At 42.7% G+C, this 27,522-nt stretch overlaps 1 protein-coding gene across 2 annotated transcripts in view; it reads left to right on the forward strand.

Moving 5' to 3' along the window:
* Nucleotides 1-27,522, forward strand: part of CALCRL (calcitonin receptor like receptor) — a 163,743-nt gene that overhangs the window by 93,704 nt on the left and 42,517 nt on the right. For both annotated transcript variants that reach the window (XM_069733875.1, XM_069733876.1), the window contains 3 exons: nt 1,168-1,278; nt 3,117-3,229; nt 25,721-25,812. In XM_069733875.1, the coding sequence (XP_069589976.1) occupies nt 1,168-1,278; nt 3,117-3,229; nt 25,721-25,812 (316 nt within the window). The remainder of the gene's footprint in view (nt 1-1,167; nt 1,279-3,116; nt 3,230-25,720; nt 25,813-27,522) is intronic.

The raw sequence follows: 27,522 nt of genomic DNA on the forward strand, positions 1-27,522 counted from the left end.
ACCCCCGTGTTTCACAGTTGAAATTGGACCTCAGGCTTCCAAGAATCTCCCTTTTTCCTCCAAATGTAATGATGGTCATTATGCCCAAAAGTTCAATTTTAGTTTCATCAGACCACAGGACATGTCTACAAAAATTAAGCTATTTGTTCCTGTGTGCATTTGCAAACATTAATTTGGCTTTTTATGTTTATTTTGGAGTAATGGCTTCCTCCTGGCAGAGTGGCCTTTCAGCCGATGTTGATACTGTACTCGTTTCACTGTGGATATTGATACAATCTACCAGCTTCCACTATCATCTTCACAAGGTCTTTTGCTTTTATCCTTGGGTTGATATGCACGTCGGACCAAAGCATCTTCCATGATGCTACGCAAAGAAGCAGTGTGTTTCAGGTGCGCATTAAAATACCTCCACAGATGTGTCTTTAATTAGCTCAGAAGCTTCCAAACACATGACATTATCATATGGACAGTCCAGAATTGTTTAAAGGCATAGTAATCTTAGTGTATGTAAACTTTTGACTTTGCAGTAAGTAATAAAAATACCTTAAAAGATTCTCTCATTATTCTGGCATTTGGCAAATATTAATAATTATGGTAATCCTAATGTACCTAAAACAGGAAAGGTTTATTCTGATTTCATGTCAGATATTGAGAAAAACATGCAGATGTGTCTTTTTATATAGTGTATGGAAACTTCTAGCTTCAACTGTACTTGCAAGAGCTGGTGTCTTCAAAACTCGCACATGCACGCGACTTTCTTTCCCTTGTGTCATTGCACCTCTGATGTCCGTGTGATGTGTTCACGTCCCGAATTCAGAAGCACACGGCGCATGTCTGGAATTATAGAAGACGTCTGGTGTCACCTGAGGAGCCCAAGATCAGGCTCTTTTGTTGCTTCAGGACATGCGCAGTTCTATTTGGTTGCTCACGAACGGCAGTGCAATTTGTCTCATATTTTCAGGTGCTCACTAAGTTGCCTATGACCTTGATTCCCTTAGTAAGAGAAGGAGATTGTGAGCACTGACTTCTAAACCTCATTCCCCCTTCTACAACAAATTAGTTCTTTATTTTATTTCCTTGTGTTCTTGTCATTCTCCTCACTATGTAACATAATGCATACTGTGTAACGTTGTAGCTTTACTTGCTGCCTTTTCTTCTTCTGCTTAGGTCGGATTTGTAACAGGACATGGGATGGTTGGTTATGTTGGGGGGATGCAGTAGCAGGAGACGTATCTGAGCAGCACTGCCCTGATTATTTTCAGGACTTTGATCCTTCTGGTAAGTTCTAGGTAATAAGTATTTTGGTCTCAATATCCCAGGTATGTTGCAGATGATATTAAAATAATCTGTCAGCGTGTTGCATGCATTTGTGTGTATTTAAGAAAAAAATGGATTTTGAATTAAAAAAAAAAAAATAATAAATATATATATATATATATATATATATATATATATATATATATATATATATATATATATACACATATATACATTTTTTGCAATTGTCCACATACTGTATAACAAATATATAAGGCACAACTCGTGCCACGCAGACAGTCATATACACTGAAATCATAGATCACTATTGTAAAAATAAGGTGAAAGGAACTAGAACTGTATTCCCCCACCAGACTGAGTTAAATGGAATCTGTCAGCAGGTTTTTGCTACATCATGTGAGAGCAGCATAATGTAGGAAATCAGACCCTGATTTCAACAATGTATCACTGAGGCTGGTTTCACATTTGCGTTTTTTGCCGCTGCATTTTAGCGCAAAAAAACGCATGCGTTTTTTTCCTATACTTAACATTAAAAACGCATGCGTTTTTTTTCCCTATACTTAACATTAAAAACGCATGCGTTTTGCCGCGTTTTGATGATGCATGCAGAAATGCAACATGTGGTAATTTCTAGCGCCATTTTTTTGCCGCAAAAAAACGCATGCGTTTTCTGGGGGCAAAAAAACGTATTGCTGTCTATGTAAACGCATGCGTTTTTAAGCACATGCGTTTGCATGCGTTTTAATAGAAAAACACAAGAATACACACTGATAAGCCAACCCCCAACCCTAACCCTAAGGGATCCTAACCCTAACCCTTAGGGTTAGGATCCCTTAGGGTTAGGGTTAGGATCCCTTAGGGTTAGGATCCCTAGGGTTAGGGTTAGGATCCCTAGGGTTACTAGGGATCCTAACCCTAGCTATTTCTGTTTATAGTGGGTTTTCTTGTTGATTTTGATGATTGGCAGCTGTCGCACACTTCTCATCATGCGTTTAAAAAACGCAAAAGCAGGTAAAAACGCATGTAAACGCGTCAAAACGCCACGTTTGTATTAAAACATGCAAAAACGCATGCGTCTAAAAACGCAGCGTTTAAACGCGTTTACATGTGTTTTTTCACCAAATGCGTTTGCGTTTAAAACGCTGCGTTTTTAAACGCAAATGTGAAACCAGCCTTACTGGGTGCAGCAGGATTACTGGGTGCAGCAGTTGTGACATAATCAGAGTTCTTAGATGTAGCAGAGCTCAGAAAGCTGCCGTGGCCCAATGCCTGTATGTGCATTGTCTATGCACAGGAGGGGGCTTGGTTGGGCTAGCAGTCCCGTGAGACCCAGTCCCAGCAGCGATAATCACCTACTGATAAAACCTTCATTGTAAGCAAACATCACACAGACTGGTAAGTGATACATCTCTGAAATCTGTATTTTCACCCCGACCTCATGCTGTCCTCAGATTACATAGAAAAACCTACTAACAGATTCCCTTTAAAAGGTATATTGTACATCTATATGCTTTGAGATCCGCCTCATAGTGGGTGGAAGAAAATATAAATCTATAATTTCACCCATTGGTTTGAGGGAAAGCAACACGAGCATTTCATTGCCAGACCTCTTTTTCTTATGGACCCTATATTTCTAGCATTTATTGCTCTTATGAGACATTAGAGACCTTGTTGGTATGTATTAGCAGACATGCACTTCACTATGGTGAAATGTTACCTGCCCTGAATCATAGAGAATCAAGTTTTAGATTCACAAGGATAGGAAGGAACAATATTTTTTTCTAATGGGTTTTTTATACTAATTTGTGACTAATTGATTTTTTTTTCCTACTTTAAAGAGAAAGTTACAAAGCATTGCGATACAAGTGGATACTGGTTCAGGCATCCAGACAGTAACAGGACATGGACAAATTATACACAATGCAATGCCTTCACAAGAGAAAGAGTAAAGGTAGGAAATGCTTAAGGTAAACTATCCCTTTTTTATGTTAAAGGAGCCATTAGTGTATACACAGGAGACAAGAGGTGCTGTGTCTGACATACATACAATATTTATTCAGGCACCAAGGGAGATAGAAATCAATAAATGTAAATATAAAACATTGAAAGAAGACATCAAGAAGGTAACGTCGTGGAATTATGGGCATTTTCAATTATCTCGGTTGTTTATTAAGTATCGAGTATGAGTGCCACGAGCAGAAATACACACTTCTACACACCTTGGCTCCTATCATTGAGATTATTAATGGTTGTTCTGCCATGCTGGATGCACATGGCCACACTAGTTATAGGATTCATACAGTCTCTCACATTTGGTACAATCAAGGCCTTCGCTCAATTGGTAATTTTGCTGGCCGAACGTCAAGAGCAATTCACTCACTTCAGACTCAGGGAAAGACGCTCAGAAATACATATCCCATTTCTTGCTTACTTGCAAGCACTAAGTTATGTTGGTAGCTGTCTGTGTACCATCTTACTCTTTTCCAATAGGACCAAAAATTTCACAGGACCATGGGCTCCTCAGCTACCACAAGAAGCCGTATCTGCTCTGTATAGATATCTCTGTGAAGGATAACAATGGAGAGATCACACATATCCCAACACTGCCACCAATATGTGAAGGACCACACCTGGCAGCCCCACATGACGTCGCTAATACGTCAAGGGGTCAGTACAGTCTCCCCACTTTCATCAATGTGACATTCCGCTCCCCTTGGCGATTATAGAAGGTCAGCTTGGCAAAGTTTTACACAGACCCCCTTTCTACACAAGCACAGTGAGGCACGGGTGTGAGAGAGGGTGGCACACGCAGCCACTGGCGAGGCACAACACTTCCTCGCAACAATGACCGACTGAGAGACCCCTTTCACTGGCACCAGTGAAACAAAGCCTTGCCAGCCCAGTAGGACTGCCACCAGTTCCTCGTTAGATGTAAGCCCGGAGAACAATCAGAGAAAAAGTATGATAGAAACACGTCACCACTTCTGCATTTTTTACCCACTCCTGGTTTTGGCTTATAAATACTGAGATAAAAATCTCACCAAATACTCAACGCGTGTATGTGGCCTTAGGCTTGTTATGTGATGTCCAATTTCACTTGCGATAGGAAGTGGATTAATCATGGAACCAGTGGTACAGCCATTTCTCCAAAATGTCCCAGGTGCAGTTTTCCGACATGACAATGTCAAGATGCATGTTGCTCATCCTACTATGAGCAGCTTGCATGGCCTAAATGTGCCACCATGGCCTGCAGGATCTCCAGGTTTGTCTCCCATCGAGCAAATCTGGGACATCATTGGTTGACAATTGAAATGGGAGCTGCCAGCAACAGATCTTGATAATGTACATTCTCAAGTGCGTTTACCATGGCAGAACATTCCTCATAAAACCATTAATAATCTCAAGGCGATTAAGTGTGTGTATTTTTGCATGTGGTGCTCAGTCAATATTTATTATGTCTTGCTTAAATAGCGCCATCATGTTCTGCCGCGCTCTACAAATATTATAATCGCTGTCCCCAATGGGGCTTACAATCTAAATTCCCTATCAGTGTGTCTTTAGAACGTAGAAAGGAACCAGAGAACCCAGAGGAAACCCACGTAAACATGGGGAGAACATTTCCTTGCAGATGTTGTTGTTAGTGGGATTCTAACCCAGGACCCCAGCACGCTAATCACTGAGCCAAAATTTTTTGTCAACATAGCTACATGAGGGCTTGATTTTTGCGAGACTGCATTCATTTTACCATATAATGTACTGAAAAATGGGAAAAAATCCAAGTGGGGTGAAAAAGTGAAAGATATGCAATTCTGATGTTGCTTTTGTTTTGTATTTACAGCTTCTATTGTATGTAGTGATGAGCGAGTGTACTTGTTGCTCTGGTTTTCCCGAGCACGCTCGAGTGACCTCCGAGTATCTGTTAGTGTTCGGAGATTTAGTTTTCATCACCACAGCTGAATGATTTACAGCTACTAGCCAGCTTGATTACATGTGGGGATTCCCTATCAACCAGGCAACACCCACATGTACTTAAATTAGAACGCCCAGAATAAAATTAATAAAAACCAGCGCTGTTACAAACAGGCATGAATGAAACATACTCCAAATATGATTATAAACAAAGAAAAAGGATTAAAAAACTACCCATATAAAATATATCAAATATTTATTAGTTCTCAATAAGATAGTAAATACCATATACACAAATATATTAAAAAGGATTATACGGACAAACTATATAGTGAAGGACACAAATGAAAAAAGTCTGACACAATTACATATATGTAAACAGGACCGGGAATTCAGTGACCGTAATGTATATATTGCAACACTGTCACAGCACAATGGGTATATTTAGGGTTAATTAGAAACACATTATCACCATAGCTATGGCCCTATATAAATACCCAGATCTTAAACAATATGCATCAAATACAGAAAATGTCTCACCCAGATATGTTCGTGCAATTTGTCAGACTACGCAGCCCCAACGTGCGTTTCGCGTGGGCTGTGCATACACTTGTGTGTCTTAGTCTTTATATATACCCAGCACACCTATTCCCAATGTGGGCATAATGATCGGTGCATGTGAATGAAGTGCGCAGGGCCGGTTGTAACATCACCCCCAGGTCTCCAATATGATGCATGAAGACAGAGGCAAAACCATAGCAACCCCAGTCAACACGCACTGCACTACGGACGCCGGAAGCGATGCTCCAGCCCACACATGTCACAGACATGCGCACATGTCCCACATAGAACACCCGGCGCCATGACAACACATACCCTCTGACGCGGCAGCCAGAACTGCCGCACCTCCCGGATCCCCGCCCTAACGCGTCGGAGGACCCGGCGGTCAGCAAGGTGATCTGAGCCACAACGCGCCCAGGCGAGGAAACCGAAAGCCGTGCCATAAACCACGCCCCAGGGAGGCATGCAACTACATAAGGCAATATTAAACTTGGACAACTACCCTAAATATAATACTTTAAAGTGATAAGGTGATTCATAATTCATTTATATATAAATAACATGCAAAAGGCATATATGAGTGACAGTGCAACAATATAACAGTGCAAGTCAAAATTCAATAGTGCTGTATGAATTATATATACATATAAAGATTAGTATAAAATACACGCAAAGTGACAATAGTGTTTATTAATCAAAAAATAATACAATAATACAAATAATTTAATTTCATTTTGGTCCAATGTAGCGTAGAATTCCTTATATGGCTTGAATCCATTATTCCCATGTAGGGCCACATGCTGCATATAACTTCACATATGGAAAGCCAGGTTAATTCAATCAGGGTAACATGTTCAGTGCAATTTAAAATGTTTATAAAACTAGATAAAAAAGAAAGATTAAAAGTTAAAACACAAACACATAAGACTAAAAAAAACAAATCCATATTAAAGGTATGAAGCAAAACTCAGTTGCTCGTTTAAACCATCAGAGAGACCGTTGTTCCAAGAGTTGCTATCCACTTACACTCTCGCGTTTATAGTCTCCCCCTCTGATCCCTAACTGAATCCTATCAATCCCAAATATTTTTAATTCTTTTGGGTAATTATGCTTTTCCTTAAAGTGTCTACGTAGGGTTTCTAAGGTACTCACATCATCCACATTGTTAGGCTACGTTCACATTTGCAAAAAAACATATATATATATATATATATATATATATATATATATATATACACACACACACAAACACAAAGGTATACTGTATATAGGTATGCGCTGGAAAAAATAGCGGAAAGAGATGGCAAGAGTTGAGAATATCCTTTAAAAGCAAAGTAACCCTTTGTAAAATATCCCGATATTAAAGTCTAATATCCAAAACACCGCGGGTATAGTCGCGGTGTATTCACTTCAAAGAGCAAAGAAAGTTATGGAGGCACTTAGAAGGTTTTCCTACCTCCGTTGCTGGCTGGAAGTCTAAGATGTTAATCCTGTTCCAAAGGCTTTCCGGTGGATAGGAGTGATGTAAGCGGGTGGCTGCCCCGGCCGGCAGCAAGCCACCACCAACTGACCTCTGGGTGGAGACTGGATCCTGCAGAGCTGACGCCGCGTGTGATAGCGGCGGTGAATACAAACGGTGCGCAGGACCTGAGTGACGTAATCCGTCACGTGACCGTAACCCTCGGGGAGTGAGTACGAAGTGCAGCAAGGACCAAACAACCGACGCGTTTCGGAGACGAACCTATCAAAAACTAAATGGAAATCCCACTAAAGATTATACTAAGGAGATGAGAATCCTAACAAGAAGGGGCTTGGACTTGGGTTTTATTGACAAACAAGAGTTTGAGTTTATGAATTCCGGTCCCCTTCGACTGGCGGTGTTCTATTACCTCCCAAAAATTCACAATGACACCACCAATCCACCCGGTAGACCAATTGTATCCGGTATTCAATGCCTAACGGCCAACATGTCCAAGTTGGTAGATTCTCACTTACAGTCTATTGTCCTACTCCTCCCATCACATTTGAAGGATAGTACACATATCCTGTCACTCCTTCAAAAAGTAGAATGGCGCGAGGGGTACATAGTGGGCACCCTCGACATAACCTCATTATACACGGTCATTGACCACAAGAAAAGATGCGAGGCTGCAAAATATTTTTTAAATAAACTTTCTAAAGTTCCTCCAGAACAAACTGAATTTTTAGGCGAACTAATGCAGTTCATTTTAACCCATAACTATTTTTTATACAAGGATGACTACTACTCCCAGCAGTGGGGTACCGCCATGGGGACCAGGTTCGCGCCCAGTTATGCCAACCTCTATGTGGGTAGCTGGGAGGAACAATTTATCTACCCAGAGGGTGGCCTGCTCGCGAACCTGGTCCTATGGTGGCGTTTTATAGACGATATTGTTTTTATTTGATCTGGTGGATGGGATACCCTCAAACAATTTTTAACGGACATAAATAAAAATCAGTATTTTTTAAATTTTACATCCACCACCAGTACCACGGAAATTAATTTTTTAGATTTGAGGATTTTTATTGAAGACTTGCAAATCCATACATGTACTTTTATTAAACCGACTGACATTAACAGCTATATTCCTTTGGACAGCTGCCACCTCCCTGGCTGGTTGCTTAACATTCCAGGCAGTCAGTTTACTAGGATTCACCGTAATTGCTCTAGGCCCCAGAATTTTGAGGTAGAATCACAAACACTGACTAAAAAATTCCTGGAAAAAGGGTATAACGTAAAGATGCTAGAAAAATCAAAAGAAATGGCCGTTAGTAAACCTAGACAGGAACTTATCAATCCAATTCCAAAATCTAAAGCAATTCTTGAATCCATCCCTATTATTACTAAGTATAACTCAAACTCAAATTTTTTCCGCAAAATAGTCAGTAGACATTGGCACATTTTAAAGAATGATAAAATATTGGGAGATAACATCAGTAACCAGCCACGTTTTGTATATAAAAAAGGTCAAAATTTAGGAAATATGATTGCCCCTACGGTCCAGAATAAATCTTCCCTTGTACAGTCTTCTCTCACACACACTAAACTGAGAGGGTTTTTTCCATGCCGCAAATGTAATGTATGCAAACAAACAACAACACAGAAATGCATGTGTATTAACCCTGCTGTTCTGTTCGGTCTGGGGAGACCTATTTTGAACTTTGGTATTTTTTGGGGTGTTCAAGATGCGGTTCTGAAACTTGTGGTTGATTGACTTAAATGAGGATGGGTCGGTCGGCCACGGGTTTCAGAGCCGCATCTTGAATATTTTAAAGAATATTGAAGTTCAAAGTCGGTCATTTTTGACCAACAGAACAGCAGGGTTAAAAAAGGAGATAGGACAATTCAAATTAGGGACTGTATTACATGTTCTACAACAGGGGTGATTTACACTATAGAATGTCCATGCGGTAAATTCTATGTGGGAAGAACGAAACGACCCTTAAAAATAAGGATGAGCGAGCACATCTGTAATATTAAAAATAAATTCATGGGTCACCCACTCTCTCAACACTTTATAGAATACCATGGCGGGATAGTACAAGGGATGAAAATAACTGGCATAGCGGTGGTACACCGCCATTGGAGAGGTGGAGATTTTATTAAGGCAATGTCACATGCAGAGACAAAATGGATTTTTCTCCTGGACACTATCGCACCTAGAGGACTGAATATGGGCGTTGAACTTTTTGGCTTTCAATAGATTAGTTTACCGTACAAGCAGCTATATAAGGACGATGAGTACGAGGCAGGGATCAACCCTGAGGAAGGAGACAGGCGTCTTCGAAACGCGTCAGTTGTTTGGTCCTAGCTGCACTTCGTACTCACTCCCCGGGGGTTACGGTCACGTGACGGATTACGTCACTCAGGTCCTGCGCACCGTTTGTATTCACCGCCGCCATCACACACGGCGTCGACTCTGCAGGATCCAGTCTCCACCCGGAGGTCAGTTGGTGGTGGCTTGCCGCCGGCCGGGGCAGCCACCCGCTTACATCACTCCTATCCACCGGAAAGCCTTTGGAACAGGATTAACGTCTTAGAAAGTTTTCCTACTTCCGTTGCTGGCTGGAAGTCTAAGTGCCTCCATAACTTTCTTTGCTCTTTGAAGTGAATACACCGCGACTATACCCGCTGTGTTTTGGATACTAGACTTTAATATCGGGATATTTTACAAAGGGTTACTTTGCTTTTAAAGGATATTCTCAACTCTTGCCATCTCTTTCCGCTATTTTTTCCAGCGCATACCTATAAATACCTTTGTGTGTGTATATATATATATATATATATATATATATATATATATATATATATATATATATATATATATATATATATATATATGTTTTTTTGCAAATGTGATCGTAGCCTAACAATGTGGATGATGCGAGTACCTTAGAAACCCTATGTAGACACTTCAAGGAAAAGCATAATTACCCAAAAGAATTAAAAATATTTGGGATTGATAGGATTCAGTTAGGGATCAGAGGGGGAGACTATAAACGCGAGAGTGTAAGTGGATAGCAACTCTTGGAACAACGGTCTCTCTGATGGTTTAAACGAGCAACTGAGTTTTGCTTCATACCTTTAATATGGATTTGTTTTTTTTAGTCTTATGTGTTTGTGTTTTAACTTTTAATCTTTCTTTTTTATCTAGTTTTATAAACATTTTAAATTGCACTGAACATGGTACCCTGATTGAATTAACCTGGCTTTCCATATGTGAAGTTATATGCAGCCTGTGGCCCTACATGGGAATAATGGATTCAAGCTATATAAGGAATTCTACGCTACATTGGACCAAAATGAAATTAAATTATTTGTATTATTGTATTATTTTTTGATTAATAAACACTATTGTCACTTTGCGTGTATTTTATACTAATCTTTATCTATATGTATATATAATTCATATAGCACTATTGAATTTTGATTTGGCACTGTTATATTGTTGCACTGTCACTCATATATGCCTTTTGCATGTTATTTATATATAAATGAATTGTGAGTCACCTTATCACTTTAAAGTATTATATTTAGGGTAGTTGTCCAAGTTTAATATTGCCTTATGTAGTTGCATGCCTCCCTGGGGCGTGGTTTATGGCACGGCTTTCGGTTTCCTCGCCTGGGCGCGTTGTGGCTCAGATCACCTTGCTGACCGCCGGGTCCTCCGACGCGTTAGGGCAGGGATCCGGGAGGTGCGGCAGTTCCGGCTGCCGCGTCAGAGGGTATGTGTTGTCATGGCACCGGGTGTTCTATGTGGGACATGTGCGCATGTCTGTGACGTGTGTGGGCTGGAGCATCGCTTCCGGCGTCTGTAGTGCGGTGCGTGTTGACTGGGGTTGCTATGGTTTTGCCTCTGTCTTCATGCATCATATTGGAGACCTGGGGGTGATGTTACATCCGGCCCTGCGCACTTCATTCACATGCGCCGATCATTATGCCCACATTGGGAATAGGTGTGCTGGGTATATATAAAGACTAAGACACACAAGTGTATGCACAGCCCCCTGAGGAAGCCCAAGCGAAACGCGCGTTGGGGCTGAGTAGTCTGACAAATTGCACGAACATATCTGGGTGAGACATTATTTTCTGTATTTGATGCATATTGTTTAAGATCTGGGTATTTATATAGGGCCATAGCTATGGTGATAATGTGTTTCTAATTAACCCTAAATATACCCATTGTGCTGTGACAGTGTTGCAATATATACATTACGGTCACTGAATTCCCAGTCCTGTTTACATATATGCAATTGTGTCAGACTTTTTGTGTTTGTGTCCTTCACTATAAAATTAGTTTGTCCGAATAATCCTTTTTAATATATTTGTGTATTTGGTATTTACTATCTTATTGATAACTAATAAATATTTGATATTTTATATGGGTAGTTTGGTACCCCACATGTACATAGGCTGGGTAGTAGCTGTAAATCATTCAGGTGAGGCGATGAAAACTAAACCTCCGAATACTAACAAATGCTCGGAGGTCACCCGATCGTGCTAGGGAAAACCTGAAACATCTCTGCTGGCATCATGGCATGGCCTCTCATCTCTCACACACCATCTTACTCACTGCTCCATGTCATGTGTTCTGTCTGTTGCCAGCTTCATGTTCTGTTCTTCTTGCTATCTGCCTGCTCTCTGCATGCTTCATGGCAGTGTGCATAGGGGAGCGGCGCTAGAACTCTCTGGTTCTTACGGAATCAGGGCGCACCTGTCTAATGTGTCCCTGACCAATTATCAAGAGGCCTCTAGTATTTAGGGCAGCTCCTCCCTGTGGACTGGGCCTGTGCAATGTGTTAACTCAGTTAGTGTTTTGCTTCTGAGCTGCCAGGCCTTGCTCTGTGTCTTGCCTTCTCTGATGGCTGTTCTCCTTGCTTTGCCTCGTACCTGTCTGTGTGCTCTCTAGGAGGCTGAATATCCTGGTCCCTGTGTCTTTGTTCCAGTACCTTGTCTCATTCCATTACCTTGTCTGAACTCTGTCCTACCACTGTCTCCTTGTCTGTACTTCTTTCCCTACTTTGTCCTTACTTGTGTTCACTTTGAACCACTTTTCTACCACTGCACTCCTGCAATTCTGCTCCGTTCCACTCTTCTGCTGCAGAATCTCTTGCTGCAGCTCCTCTCTGCATACCTTGCGGTTTCACTCTGCTCTGCTCTTGCTGCTGCAGAATCTCTTGCTGCAGCTCCTCTCCACATACCTTGCGGTTCACCCCCTGTGTGAACAGGTCCCAACCTGTTCCTTCATACTTCATTCCTTCCTGCTTGTTTCCTTACCTGCACCTCTTGTGTGAACAGGTCCCTACCTGTTCCTTCATACACCACACCAACCTGGACTGTGTCTCAGCCGTGCCTGCTTGTCCTGTGTCTCAGCTGTGCCTGTCTGCCCTGTGTCTCTGCTGTGCCTGTCTGCCCTGTGTCTCTGCCGTTTCTGCCTGCCCTGTGTTTCTGCCGTGCCTGCCTGCCCTGTGTCTCTGCCGTTCCTGCCAGCCCTGTGTCTCTGCCGTTCCTGCCAGCCCTGTGTCTCTGCCATTCCTGCCAGTCCTGTGTCTCTGCCAGCCCTGTGTCTCAGCCGTGCCAGCCTACTCATCTGAGCTTCAGCTGTGCTCATCTGCTTGTCCTGCCTGATGCCGGCCCCTGTCCCAGTGTTCCTGTTCTCCAAGTGGGATCAGCAGCCACATCCAGACACCACCCTGGAGTAGCACCTGGCAGCTGCCTGCCGCACAAGTCTGACCTCACCATCAGAGGCTCCAGAGAAGACCAAGGCAGCTGTCATAGTCACGCCCCTTCCAGGATGGTTTGGTTCGTGGCACAGTGGGGCCACAAACCCCCTGGCTCATGCCCACCAGTCAGGGCGTGAGTGTGACAAAACCCGCCGAGTGTACTCGCTCATCACTAATTGTATGGCAAAATGACCTGAAAAACTTGATTCCCTATACAATATACAGTTGTGCTCAAAAGTTTACATACCCTGGCAGAATCTTTGCTTTCTTTGCCTTTTTTTTTTTAGAGAATATGAAGGATAACACCAAAACTGTTTCTCCACTCATGGTTAGTGGTTCGGTGAAGCCATTTATTGTCAAACTACTGTGTTTTCTCTTTTTAAATCATAATGACAACCTAAAACAGCCAAATGACCCTGGTCAAAAGTTTACATACCCCATTTCTTAATACTGTGTATTGCCCCCTCTAACATCAATGACAGCTTGAAGTCTTTTGGGGTAGTTGTGGATGAGGTTCTTTATTTTCTCAGATGGTAAAGCTGCCCACTCTTCTTGGCAAAAAGCCTCCAGTTCCTGTAAATTCCTGGGTTGTCTAGCATGAAGTGCGCGCTTGAGATCTCCCCAAGTGGCTCAATGATATTGAGGTCAGTAGACTGAGATGGCCACTCCAGAACCTTCACTTTGCTCTGCTGTAGGTCGACTTATCCTTGTGTTTTGGACTGTTGTCATGTTGGAACATCCAAGTACGTTCCATGCGCAGCTTCCGGGCTGATGAGTGCAAATTTGCCTCCAATATTTGCTGATAACGTGCTGCATTCATTTTTCCTTCAACGTTGACTAGGTTTCCTGTGCCTTTGTAGCTCACACATCCCAAAACATAAGCGACCCACCTCCATGCTTTACAGTAGGAATGGTGTTCCTTTCATGATAGGCCTTGTTAACCTCTCTCCAAATGAAATGTTTGTGGTTGTGGCCAAAAGTTCAATTTTGGTATAATCACTCCAAATTACCTTGTTCCAGAGGTTTTGAGGCTTGTCTCTGTGTTGTTTTGCGTATTATAGGCAAGATACTTTGTGGCATTTGTGCAGTAATGGCTTTCTTCTGGCGACTTGACCATGAAGCCCATTTTTCTTCAAGTGCCTCCTTATTGTGCATCTTGAAATAACCACGCCGCTAGTTTTCAGAAAGTTCTGTATTTCAGCTGATGTTATTTGTGGATTTTTCTTTGCATCCCGAACAATTTTCTTGGCAGTTGTGGACGACATTTTTTTTGGTCTACCTGACCGCAGTTTTGTTTTTACATAGCCCCTGATTTTCCATTTGTTAATCACAGTTTTAACGCTGCTGACTGCCATTATCAATTCCTTGGATATCTTTTTGTATCCCTTTCCTGTTTTATACAGTTCAACTACCTTTTTCTGTAGATCCATTGACAATTCTTTTGCTTTTCCCATGACTCACAATCTATAAAAGACAGTGGCTGGATGAAAGATGCAAGAGTCTGTCTGGATCCCAGAAACTCACTCGGCTTTTATGCACACACTGACTACAAGCAAACAGGTCACAGGTGAGAATGTTACCTTTAGTAGCCATTCAAACTCATTTGTGTCAATTTATGTGCATGTCATCAGACCAAAATCACCAAGGTATGTGAACTTTTGATCAGGGTCATTTGGATGTTTTAGGTTGTCATTATGAGTTAAAAAGAGAAAACACAGTAGTTTGACAATAAATGGCTTCACCCAACCACTAACCATGAGTAGAGAAAAGGTTTTGGTGTTACTATTCATATTCTCCCAACAAAGCAAAAATTCTGCTGGGGTATGTAAACTTTTGAGAACTAAATATATATATACTGTATGTATAAGTACAGTGATATCAAACTAGCAATTTTTTTATGTAATTGGTGAAAAAATTCAGAAGTTTGTAAAAAAAAAAAAAACAATAACAATAAAAAACTGCCCTCAGTTTTCCATCAGTGGAGCTATGTGAGGGCTTGTTTTTTAGAATGGCAAGCTGATGTTTTCATTGATACTATTTTGGGGTTCATATGACGCTTTGATCTCTTTATATGGTATTTAAAAAAAATTATTTTTAGATTTTGATACACCAAAACTTTTATTGGAAATAACAATAGTAATTATGTTCATTTCTTTAATAATAGTAATTATGTTCAGTTCTTTATTTGTAACTGGTCAAAAGAATGTGTGGGGTGAAATAATTTTTTGGAATTTTTTAAATATTTTTAAAACTTTTTACATTTTATATTTAAATTTTCTTAGGGGACTTGAAAATCCAATCACCTAATCACTTGTACTATATACTACAATACATACATTTAATCTGTGGCTAACCCTGTTCTATTTAACATTAAAGTGTAAAAACGCATGAAATACTTACCGTATATACTCGAGTATATGCCGAGATTTTCATCCCATTTTTTTGGGCTGAAAGTCCCCTTCTCGGCTTATACTCAATTCATACCCAGGGGTCGGCAGGGGAGGGGGAGCGGGGGCTGTCTCATTATACTCACTTGCTCCTGGCGTGGTCCCTGCAGGTCCCTGGCTCCCCAGCACCCCAGCTTCTTACTTTCCTGAGCGGTCACATGGTACCGCTCATTACAGTAATGAATATGCGGCTCCACCTCCCATAGGGGTGAAGCCACATATTCATTACTGTAATGAGCGGTAACGGTGACCGCTCAGTACAGGAAGAAGCTGCGGTGCCGAGGAAACAGGGACTGCACCGCGCCAGGAGCAGGTGAGTATAATGGGGAGGGGAGCGCTGCGCGATATTCACCTGCTCCCCATTCCGGGCACCACTCCGTCTTCAGCGTCTTCTGCAGTGACGCTCAGGTCAGAGGGCGCGATGATGTGGTTATTGCGCATCCTCTGCCTGAACGTCAGTGCAGAAGACGCTGAAGATGGAGCGGTTTTTATCGCAGCAACAGCAAATGGGGCAAGTGTCTGTATGGAGCATCTTATGGGGCCATAACGTTTGTGCAGCACTATATGGGGCAAGTGTCTGTATGGAGCATCTTATGGGGCCATAATTAACGTTTGTGCAGAATTATATGAGGCAAATGTCTTTATGGAGTATCTTATGGGGCCATAATGTTTCTGCAGCATTATATGGGGCAAGTGTCTGTAGGGAGCATCTTATGGGGCCATAACGTTTGTGCAGCACTATATGGGGCAAATATCTTTATGGAGCATCTTATGGGGCCATAATTAATGTTTGTGGAGCGTTATATGGGGCAAGTGTCTGTATGGAGCATCTTATGGGGCCATAATCAAGGTTTGTGCAGCACTATATGGGGCAAATATCTTAATGGAGCATTTTATGGGGCCATAATTAACGTTTGTGGAGCATTATATGGGTAAATGTGTCTATGGAGCATCTTATGGGGCCATAATTACCGTTTGTGGAGCATTATATGGTGCAAGTGTCTGTATGGAGCATCTTACGGGGCCATAATCAACATTTGTGCAGCATTATATTGGGCAAATGTGTCTATGGATCATCTTATGGGGCCATTATTAACCTTCATGCAGGATTATATGGGGCATATTTTAATATGGAGCATCTTATGGAGCCCATCATAAACTTTATGAAGCATTATATGGGGCTCCTGATTCAATATGGATATTCAAAAACACTTAACCTACTGATGTCTCAATTAATTTTACTTTTATTACCTATTTTTACTTTTGACATTTACCAGTAGCTGCTTCATTTCCCACGCTAGGCTTATACTCGAGTCATTACGTTTTCCCAGTTTTTGGTGGCAAAATTAGCGGGGTCGGCTTATACTTGGGTCGGCTTATACTCGAATATATAAGGTATTACTGTACAGTAACCATAGAAACATGTGATCAAAATATCTAAAAACACCAGCACCAGACTGTAAAAAACTAAATTTGTGTCAGTGTCAAAACTTTACACCACAACTGTTTATTTACAGTCATTGCCAAAAGTGTTGGCACCCTTGAAATTTATCCAGAAAATGAAGTATTTCTCTTCGAAAATTACTGCAATTACACAGTTGTTATATACATGTTTATTTCCTTTGTGTCTTGGAACAAGACAAATAAAAAAAAAAGCTGAGAAAAAAAAGGCAAATTGGACATAATTTTACACAAAACCCCAAGAATCTGCAGGACAAAATTGTTGGCCCCTTTCCAAAATTGTTGGTAACCAACATTGTTTCAAGCTCATTAACCCCTTCATGACCAGGGGATTTTTCGTTTTTCCGTGTTCGTTTTTCGCTCCCCTCCTTCCCAGAGCCATAACTTTTTTATTTTTCCATCAATTTGGCCATGTGAGGGCTTATTTTTTGCGGGACGAGTTGTACTTTTGAACGACATCATTGGTTTTAGCATGTCGTGTACTAGAAAACGGGAAAAAAATTCCAAGTGCGGTGAAATTGCAAAAAAAGTGCAATCCCACACTTGTTTTTTGTTTGGCTTTTTTGCTAGGTTCACTAAATGCTAAAACTGACCTGCCATTATGATTCTCCAGGTCATTACGAGTTCATAGACACCAAACATGACTAGGTTATTTTTTATCTAAGTGGTGAAAAAAAATTCCAAACTTTGCTAAAAAAAAAAAAAAAAAAAAAAAAAAATTGCGCCATTTTCCGATACTCGTAGCGTCTCCATTTTTCGTGATCTGGGGTCGGTTGAGGGCTTATTTTTTGCGTGCCGAGATGATGTTTTTAATGATAGCATTTCGGTGCAGATACGTTCTTTTGATCAATCTAAAAAAGAGAAAGAGAATATCTGCGCTGGAAAAAACAAACACTAGAGGACCATAAAAACTAATAAATACATACGTAGATCTCACAAAAAAGAAGACTAAAACCGTGTTAGGATAAGAATAAAACTAAAACTAAAAACAACACCATATGCAACTGGGAGAGCAACCTACTACCGCCAAATGTATAAAAAATAAATAATAAACACTATAGTGTCACTACCTGCCAGAGTCGTCCAGGGAGGATAAGGATAGATGCAATATAGTAGGTTGAAGTATCCCAGTGTGGTGTAGAGAGAAGTCCGTGCCAAATGGCCACTATGCAGGAAGCGGTGGAGCGGCTTGTTCCGATATCCTTAGATACTTGCAATACCCGGAGGAGGCCAGGTGAAAAGAGTATCGCAAATAGTCCGGTACGGATCAAGGTGGTAGACACTGCCCCGGCCGGTGGCAGCACTAGCCAGCATTCAATGTGGCGTGTCCACGCTGCTATACAGAGCCGTTAGGTGTGCTGCAGGCGCAGGACCTAATGTGACGTCACAATCACGTGAAGAATCACGTGATGGGCTACAGGGAGAGCTTAGGACCAATTCCTTCCTACGCGTTTCGGAGAAAAAACGATCTCCTTCCTCAGGGTGATCTTCCGACCACAGGGTGGCGCTCACAGCGACGGGCAATCAGTAACCATAGAGGTCTCAAGGACCTCTATGGTTACCATTCACAAGCATCGCCGACCCCCGATCATGTGACAGGGGTCGGCGATGACGTCATTTCCGGCCGCCCGGCCGGAAGCGGTAGTTAAATGCCGCTGTCTGCGTTTGACAGCGGCATTTAACTAGTTAATAGGTGCGGGCAGATCGCGATTCTGCCCGCGCCTATTACGGGCACATGTCAGCTGTTCAAAACAGCTGACATGTCCCGGCTTTGGTGCGGGCTCACCGCGGAGCCCTGCATCAAAGCAGGGGAGCCGGCATCGGACGGTATAGTACGTCCGATGCCGGTAAGGGGTTAAAAACTCACCTGTGGCAAGTAACACATATGGGCAATATGAAAATCACACCTGAAACCACATAAAAAGGGGAGAAGTTGAATCAATCTTTGCATTGTGTGTCTGTATGTGCCACCCTAAGCATGGAGAACAGAGAGAGGAGAAGTGAACCAAAATTATAAAAAAAAAAAATATCAACAATCTCAAGGTTGCAAGTCCAGAGGTCTTGAAGTTCCTTTGTCCAAGGTGCGCAGCATAAATCAAGAAGTTCACAACCTGTGGCACTGTAGCTAATTTCCCTGGACATGGACTGCAGAGAAAAATCGATGAAGGTTTGCAACGCAGGATAGTCTGGATGGTGGATAAGCATCCGCAAGCAAGTGCTTAAGAAATTCAAGCTGTCCTGTAGGCTTAGGATGCATCAGTGTCAGCATGAACTATCCATCCACATTTCAATACAATGAAACCCTATGGCTGGAGACCCAGGAGGACCCCACTGCTGACACAGACATAAAAAAGCTAGATTGCAGTTTGCCAAAATGTATGTGAGTAAGCTAAAATCCTTCTGTGAAAGAGTTCTGTGGAAAAATGAGACCAAGGTAGAGCTGTCTGGTAAAGCACATCATTCTACTGCTAATCAAAAATGGAGTGAGGCCTGCAAAGAAAAGAACATGGTACCTACAGTTAAATATGATGGAGGTTCAAAGGTATTTTGGGGTTATTTTGCTGCCTCTGACACTGGATGCCTTGATTGTGTCTAAGAATTTAGGATACACCGCACACTCTATAGATAATTATATGCAATATATGATTTTTATTCACATAACATCATTAAGGGAGCAGAAATGGTGTAGTATGTACAGAAGCGATCAAACTTTGACATTTCGACTCTCCTGAGTCTTACTCATAAAGTCCCTGAAAAAATGGTTTACTATGTAGATTTGCATAGATCCCCTATAGGATATGGGTGTTGCTGCTGTTAAGTAGTGGCAGAGGTTATGGATAGATTTGGACAGTGTCCAGTCAGGTTGGGGACCTGATAGATGATGTGTCTCAGCAGCGCTCCCGCACCTAGCTGCTGGTGGAGTGCAACTTTCAGCAATTTTTCTCTTTTTTGAGATTATCTATCTATCTATCTATCTATCTATCTATCTATCTATCTATCTATCTATCTATCTATCTATCTATCTATCTATCTATCTATCTCTGTATATAAGATTGCTTCTACCTATCTGTATATAAGATTGCTTTATTAGTTTGAAAAGTAGCTTTAAATTACATAGAGAACTACTGTATGTAAAAGATGATAAAAACGCATTGTATATGAATATCATACAGATGTCAAATGGATTCTTGGTGAGAAAAATCGCATTGTACTCTCATGAAACTCATTCTACTTTTGTGGATCAACATCGGAGCAATTTTTTTCCCACGCTAGTGTGACTCCAGCCTTAGAGCAGATTGGTTCATGCATTATGGTGGTGTAATGCGGCCTGGCTGTGTTAAAGGCTGCTAAACGACCACCAATTTAAATGCTTGCGATCAGCGGTTTAACCCCTTCACAACTGCTAACGTATGTTTACATCATCTGCCTTTGATGCGGGTGCCTCTAATAGCCGGTGATGGATCTAAGATCCATCTGCAGCTGTTAACCAGTGAATTGCCACTGCCAATCACTGACAGCGGCATTTAAGACGCGACGGCCAGAAGCGCGTCCAAAGTCCCGCTCATTGGTGCCCCTGCACTTGATCGCGGGGTGCCAATGGCTTGTCATGACAGCCGGGGATTTGAAGAAGACTCCCTGCCTGTCATCACAATTGTAATTTTTGCTATACATAGCACCACTTCAGCTATGTACATAGGTGATTGGAAGATCACAGATTAAAGTCTCCTAAGGAGACTATTGAACACAGTAAAATGTAAAAAAAACAAAAAAAAAAAAAACACAGAAGTTGAAATCATCCACCTTTTGCCCCATTAAAAATAAGACAATTAAAAAAATTAAGAAAACACAGATATTTAGTACTAGATGGTGGCCCGATTCTAATGCATTGGGTATTCTAGAATAAGTATGTATGTATGTACGTCGCGCTGTGAGTGGGGGTTAAATTCAGTGACAATATCTCTGATTGGTCGGGCCCGGCTGGCTGATCAGCGAAGCGTGGTTCAAATCTGGCGCCAATTTGTGGCCGGACTGCTCCTGTCGCTGATTGGTCGCGGCCAGCCGGGCACGACCAATGACCGAAGCAGTGTTTAAATACTGCGCCAATATCGCTGATTGGTCGCGGCCGGCCGTGCGCAACCAATCACTGAAGCGGTGTTTAATTCCCGTGCCAATATCGCTGATTGGTCGCGGCCGGGTGCGACCAATTAGCGAAGCGTGGTTTAAATCTCGCGTCAATTCGCGGCTGGACTGCGTCTGTCGCTGATTGGTCACAGGATGTCGGGGGTTCGGGGCGCTGGATGTCGGGTTCGGGGTGCAGGATATAGTATAGCCACGTAGTATATGACACAGCCATGTAGTATATAGCACAGCCACGTAGTATGTAGTATATATCACAGCCCCGTAGTATATAGCACAGCCCGCAGTATATAGCACAACCCATAGTATATAGCACAGCCACGTAGTATACAGCACAGCCACGTAGTATATAGCACAGCCACGTAGTATATAGCACAGCCACGTAGTATATAGTACAGCCATGTAGTATAGAGCAGCCACGTAGTGTATAGCACAGCCAAATAGTATATAGCACAGCCACGTAGTATATAGCACAGCCATGTAGTATATTGCACAGCCACGTAGTATATAACACAGACCATGTACTATATAATACAGACAGCCACGTAGTATATAGCAGAGCCATGTAGTATATAGCACAGCCACACAGTATATAGCAGCCACATAGTATATAGCACAGCCACGTGGTATATAGTAGCCACATAGTATATAACACAGCCCATGCAGTATATAACACTGCCCACGTAGTATATATCAGTCATGCAGTATATAACACAGCTCACGTAGTATACAGCAGTGTGGGCACCATATCTTTGTTAAAAAAAAAAAAAAATTAAAATAGAAAATAGTTATATACTCACCCTCCGGCATCCACCGAGTTTTCCCGGGTAATTTCGCAGTGCATCTCTGGGAATCTCGCCGCTCGCGTTCATCGGTGGACTTCGGAAGGTGAGAATAGCACCATTTTTTTTTATTATTATTATTTTTACTATTGATGCTGCATAGGCAGACCGTGTTAATAGCAGCGTTCACAGACTGCGTTACACCGCATTATGCCGCGGTGTAACGCAGTCGGTTTAACGGACTGCTAAAACGCTATGTGGGTGGCGGGCGGTGACTGGGAGGGGAGTATGGAGGGGGCACTGACTGCAGGGAAGTTTTCAGAATAATGCAATTTATACACAGGATTCGGTTGGCCAGGCGTGACCAATTAGCGAAGCGTGGTTCAAATTCAGCGCCAATTCGCAGCCGAACTGCGCCTGTCGCTGATTGGTCACGCCCGGCCACGAACAATCAGTTAAGCCAGGGCCTGCTCCAGGCTTTTGAGGGCCCGGGGCGAAAGAGTCTCAGTGGGCCCCCCTCTTTAACACGATTCATGATGCAAAGATACAGCAGAGAAATATAGCACAGCCAAGTAGCATACAGCCCACGTAGTATATAACACAGCCCACATAGTATATAACACAGCCCACGTAGTATATTGCCCAGCCACGTACTATATAGCACAGCTCCCATAGTATATAGCACAGTCACGTAATATATTGCCCAGCCACGTAATATATTGCACAGCCACGTAGTATTTAACACAGCCACGTAGTATATAGCAAAGAGACAGAGTATATAACACAGCCCATGCAGTATATAACACAGGCCACGTAATATAGAGCACAGCGATGTAGTATATTGCCCAGCCACGTAGTATATAACACAGCCCATGCAGTATATATCACAGCCCACATAGTATATTGCCCAGCCACGTAATATATTGCACAGCCACGTAATATATTGCACAGCTACGTAGTATATAACACAGCCCATGCAGTATATAACACAGGCCACGTAGTATAGAGCACAGCTATGTAGTATATTGCCCAGCCACGTAATATATACTACAGCCACGTAGTATATAGCACAGAGACGTAGTATATAACACAGCCCATGCAGTATCTAACACAGCCCACGTAGTATATAGCAATGTGGGCAGCATATCCCTGTTAAAAAAAGAAATAAAATAAAAAATAGTTATATACTCACCTTCTGTCGGCCCCCGGATCCAGGCGAGGCGTTTACCGATGCTCCTCGCGACGCTCCGGTCCCAAGAATGCATTGCGGTCTCGCGAGATGATGACGTAGCGATCTCGCGAGACCGCTACATCATCATCTTGCGAGACCGCAATGCATGGACCGGAGCATCGCGAGGAGCAGCGGAAAAGGCGACGGAAGGTGAGAATATAATGATTTTTTATTTTTTTAATTATTTTTAACATTAGATCTTTTTACTATTGATGCTGCATAGGCAGCATCAATAGAAAAAAGTTGGTCACACAGGGTTAATAGAAGCGTTAATGGACTGCGTTACACCGCGGCATAACACGATATAACGCAGCCATTAACCCTGTGTGAGCGCTGACTGGAGGGGAGTATGGAGGGTGCACTGACAGTAGGAAGGGGCGAATTCGCGGCCGGACTGTGCCCATCGCTGATTGGTCGCGGCCTGGCGGCAATGACCAATCGGCGATGCTGGATTTCCGTGACAGACAGACAAACAGACGGAAGTGCCCCTTAGACGATTATATATGTAGATTGCTGGGTTCAGAAATGCACAATCTAGCAAAATATAATGTAAATTAATCTGATCGTTAAACGGCGCAGTGAGAAAAAAAAAATCAAAACTCCAGATTTATGGGTTTTTTTGGGTTGTGGCAACATTGAAGTAAAATGGTACAAGAGCTGTTCAAAACATCATGTCTACACCCAAAATGGTATCAATAAAAACATCAGATTAAGCCGCAAAAAAATGCCCTCAAACAACCCATATCACGAAAAATGGAGATGCTATGGGTCTCAGATAATGGCGGCAAACTCAAAAACTTTTTTTACATACAATTTTTTGATTTTTTTTTTTGTCACCAGTTACATAATAAAGAACTTACCGTATATACTCATATATAGCCTGAGTTTTTCAGCACTTTTTTTGTGCTATAAACGCCCCCCTCGGCTTATACACGAGTCAATTGTCCCAGAAAGCTGGCGGGGGAGGGGGAACGGCAGAGCAGCTGGCCACAGGAGGCAGGAGCCGGCGGCTGTGGCTAAAGCTTGTGCCACTGCTAAAGAGAAATCAATATTATTTTCTCTTATATCGCGTACAGTGACACCCGCAGCCGCCAGCTTCCTGAAGACATCCTACTCACCCTCCAACATGCCCTCGCAGCATCTCTTTGGTGCCGGCTTCCAGCAGCTCTTCCTGTGCTGAGCGATCACATGGTACCGCTCATTAAGGCAATAAATATGCACGCATCTCTATTCCCATAGGCGTGGAGGGGATATTCATTACCTCAATGAGCAGGGTCACGTGATCGCTCAGCAAAGAAAGCTGCTGGAAGCCGGCACCAACGAGATGCTGCTGGGGCATGCTGGAGGGCGAGTAGGATGTTTTTTGCTTCTAGTAATAGGAAGCATGCATACAAGGACTGGAGGGGGGAGCCACGCATACCAGGACAGCGACAGGGGAGCCACACATAGCAGGACAGGACAGGGGAAGCCACGCATACCAGGACAGCGACGGGGGAAGCCACACATACCAGGACAGGACGGGGGGAGCCACACATACCAGGACAGGACGGTGGGAAGCCACGCATACCAGGACAGCAACGGGGGAAGCCACACATACCAGGACAGGACGGGGGGGGAGCCACACATAGCAGGACAGCAACGGTGGGAGCCACACATAGCAGGACAGGATGGGGGGAGCCACGCATACCAGGACAGGACGGGGGGAGCCACGCATACCAGGACAGGACGGGGGGAGCCACACATACCAGGACAGGACGGGGGGAGCCACGCATACCAGGACGGGGGGAGCCACGCATACCAGGACAGGACGGGGGGAGCCACACATACCAGGACAGCGATGGGGGAAGCTTCACATATCAGGACAGGACGGGGGGAGCCACGCATACCAAGACAGGACGGGGGGAGCCACGCACACCAGGACAGGACGGGGGGAGCCACGCATACCAAGACAGGACGAGGAGAGCCACGCATACCAGGACAGGATGGGGGGAGCCACACATACCAGGACAGGACGGGCGGAGCCACGCATACCAGGACAGCGACGGGGGAAGTCACACATACCAGGACAGGATGGGGGGAGCCACGCATACCAAGACAGGACGGAGGCAGCCACACATAGCAGGACAGGACGGGGGGAGCCACGCATACCAGGACAGGACGGGGGGAGCCACACATACCAGAACAGGACGGGGGAAGCCACGCATACCAGGACAGCAACGGGGGAAGCCATGCATACCAGGACAGGACGGGGGGAGCCACGCATACCAAGACAGGACGGAGGCAGCCACACATAGCAGGACAGGACGGAGGCAGCCACACATAGCAGGACAGTGACGGGGGAGCCACGCATACCAGGACATAGAAGGGGGAGCTATGCATGACAGGACAGGGATGAGGGGACAATGCATACCCGGCTTATAGTCGAGTCAATAAGCTTACCCAGTTTTTCGTGGCAAAATTAGGTGCCTCTGCATATTCTCGAGTATATACGGTATTTATGTTTGGCATCTGCAAACTCGTATTGACCTGGACAATTATGATGGCATGACTATTGGGAGAAGGAGAGAAAAAATAAGGCCTATCCTAAATAATAGCTCTCATAGTGAAGAATAAGAGAACTGCTTCACATGACTATTCCTCATTCTTATAGAAATATTTGTCTTTTGCAGACAGCCCTTAATTTGTTCTACTTGACCATCATTGGGCACGGATTGTCGGTGGCTTCACTCCTGATATCTTTAGGAATTTTCTTTTACTTCAAGTAAGTGATTCTATGTGATTATGCTAAAGATAATATAATATATTTATTACTCAACCTAAATGACTTGGTTCTTAATCAGTCTTCGGGTCTAAACCTTCTAGACACCTTATCATTTTCGGTTGGGCCAAACCTATGTTTTTGGTTTTGTTGGTCTAAGACCCTGTTATATCAATGCAACATTGTTTTATGACAGATATATATACCGGTAATTAATCATATCTTTGGGCTATATTTTACAAGCATTCTAGGAGTAACAATCATGCAGACCTTGTCTATAAAGACCTGATTAATTTTCTGTAAACTAAAATCAATTTCCAAATTACAAACCCGGTTAATTCTGGAATTGTTGGCACCTTATTAAGAACCGTGGCAAAACAGTCATAAAATAAAACCTTTTGTCATCCATGTTTAAACATAAAAACTATCAATGTATGTGAAACAGATGTAAAAAGGAAATATTATGTTCAAATTACTATTAAAGGGGTTGTGCTCATTCAGAAAATACAGGTCTCTAGGCGCAGCTTTACTACCTGTTACTTGGTCCACTGCTCAATTTCCACCGCTGCTCCCGGTATCTGATGTTGGCTACAGAGCGGACGGCCCGCCGACTGTGCGGCAGCCAATCAGTGAGCTCATGGCTCTGCCCATGTAGACCTGAAGCCCGCTTGCAGATGCTGAGCTCACTGATTGGTGCTATGAACGCACTGTGAACGTCCGTGCTGCTGCCGACACCAGACATCGGGAGGCGGTGGAGACTCTGTGGTGGACTAGTAGATAAACTGCACCACAGAAACTGTATTTTCTGATAGGGGACAATCCCTTTAAAGTATACCTGTTGTTTCAGGTGACATTTTAGAATAAGCCATCGTCTATATGTACATTTGAATTAACACTATTTCTGGGCATAAATGATTTACATCATGCATTTCTTATCAGTTTTTGCGCTCTTCTGGTTCTTTTTCTTAATTTAAAGCCTGAAGATGGGGAATTGGCCATGGCAGGTAGTATCGTATCTACCTACTAGCTGGTGTATCCCTTAACAGCTAGTGGGTAGATACCAGATGTTTTGATATGTCTCATATACTGCACAGAGACATGAGTGAATCCTATTTTTCCTGTTTCTTTGTAGTACATGTTGAAAAGCAACAGCATTATGGAGGACATAATGCAGCAGTACTGAGCAGTGTAGCTGTAAATGCAGCACTGGGGTGAAATCAAAGATTTACTAAAAAGCAGCAGCCCCATCTGTGTATGTATCTTTGTTTCTTGTACCTCCATCCTCCTCCCCAAACATATACATCAATAGGCAGCTGTAATCTAAATTATTAAGTCCGTCTTTTCTTGAGCAAGTCAGATTTTAACAGTGTTTGAGTCAATTATTAGTCCATAACACAGAGAAGAGGGAAAGAATTGGCTCATAAGAAGAAAAAAAGAATTATATTTCTCTTATAAAATATATTTAAAGTTTTTATATTTTTGCTTGTACTATTGATTTATGCAAAAAAATGTTGAAATGACAGTGACCATTTAGGGTTGGTCATATGCTGCATTTTTGCCACAGGAAAAAGAAATAAGCCCTGTATTTCAGCAAAGAGAAAATTTCTGAAATCTCATTCACATGCTGATTATTATTTTTCTTGCAGATTTGAAACATCAAAGTGCTTTTTCAGATCTGCAGCATTTTAATCCTTTTAGCATTATTGCAGCATT

Source organism: Ranitomeya imitator, chromosome 7, assembly GCF_032444005.1.
Source record: "Ranitomeya imitator isolate aRanImi1 chromosome 7, aRanImi1.pri, whole genome shotgun sequence".
Taxonomy (NCBI): Eukaryota; Metazoa; Chordata; class Amphibia; order Anura; family Dendrobatidae; genus Ranitomeya; species Ranitomeya imitator.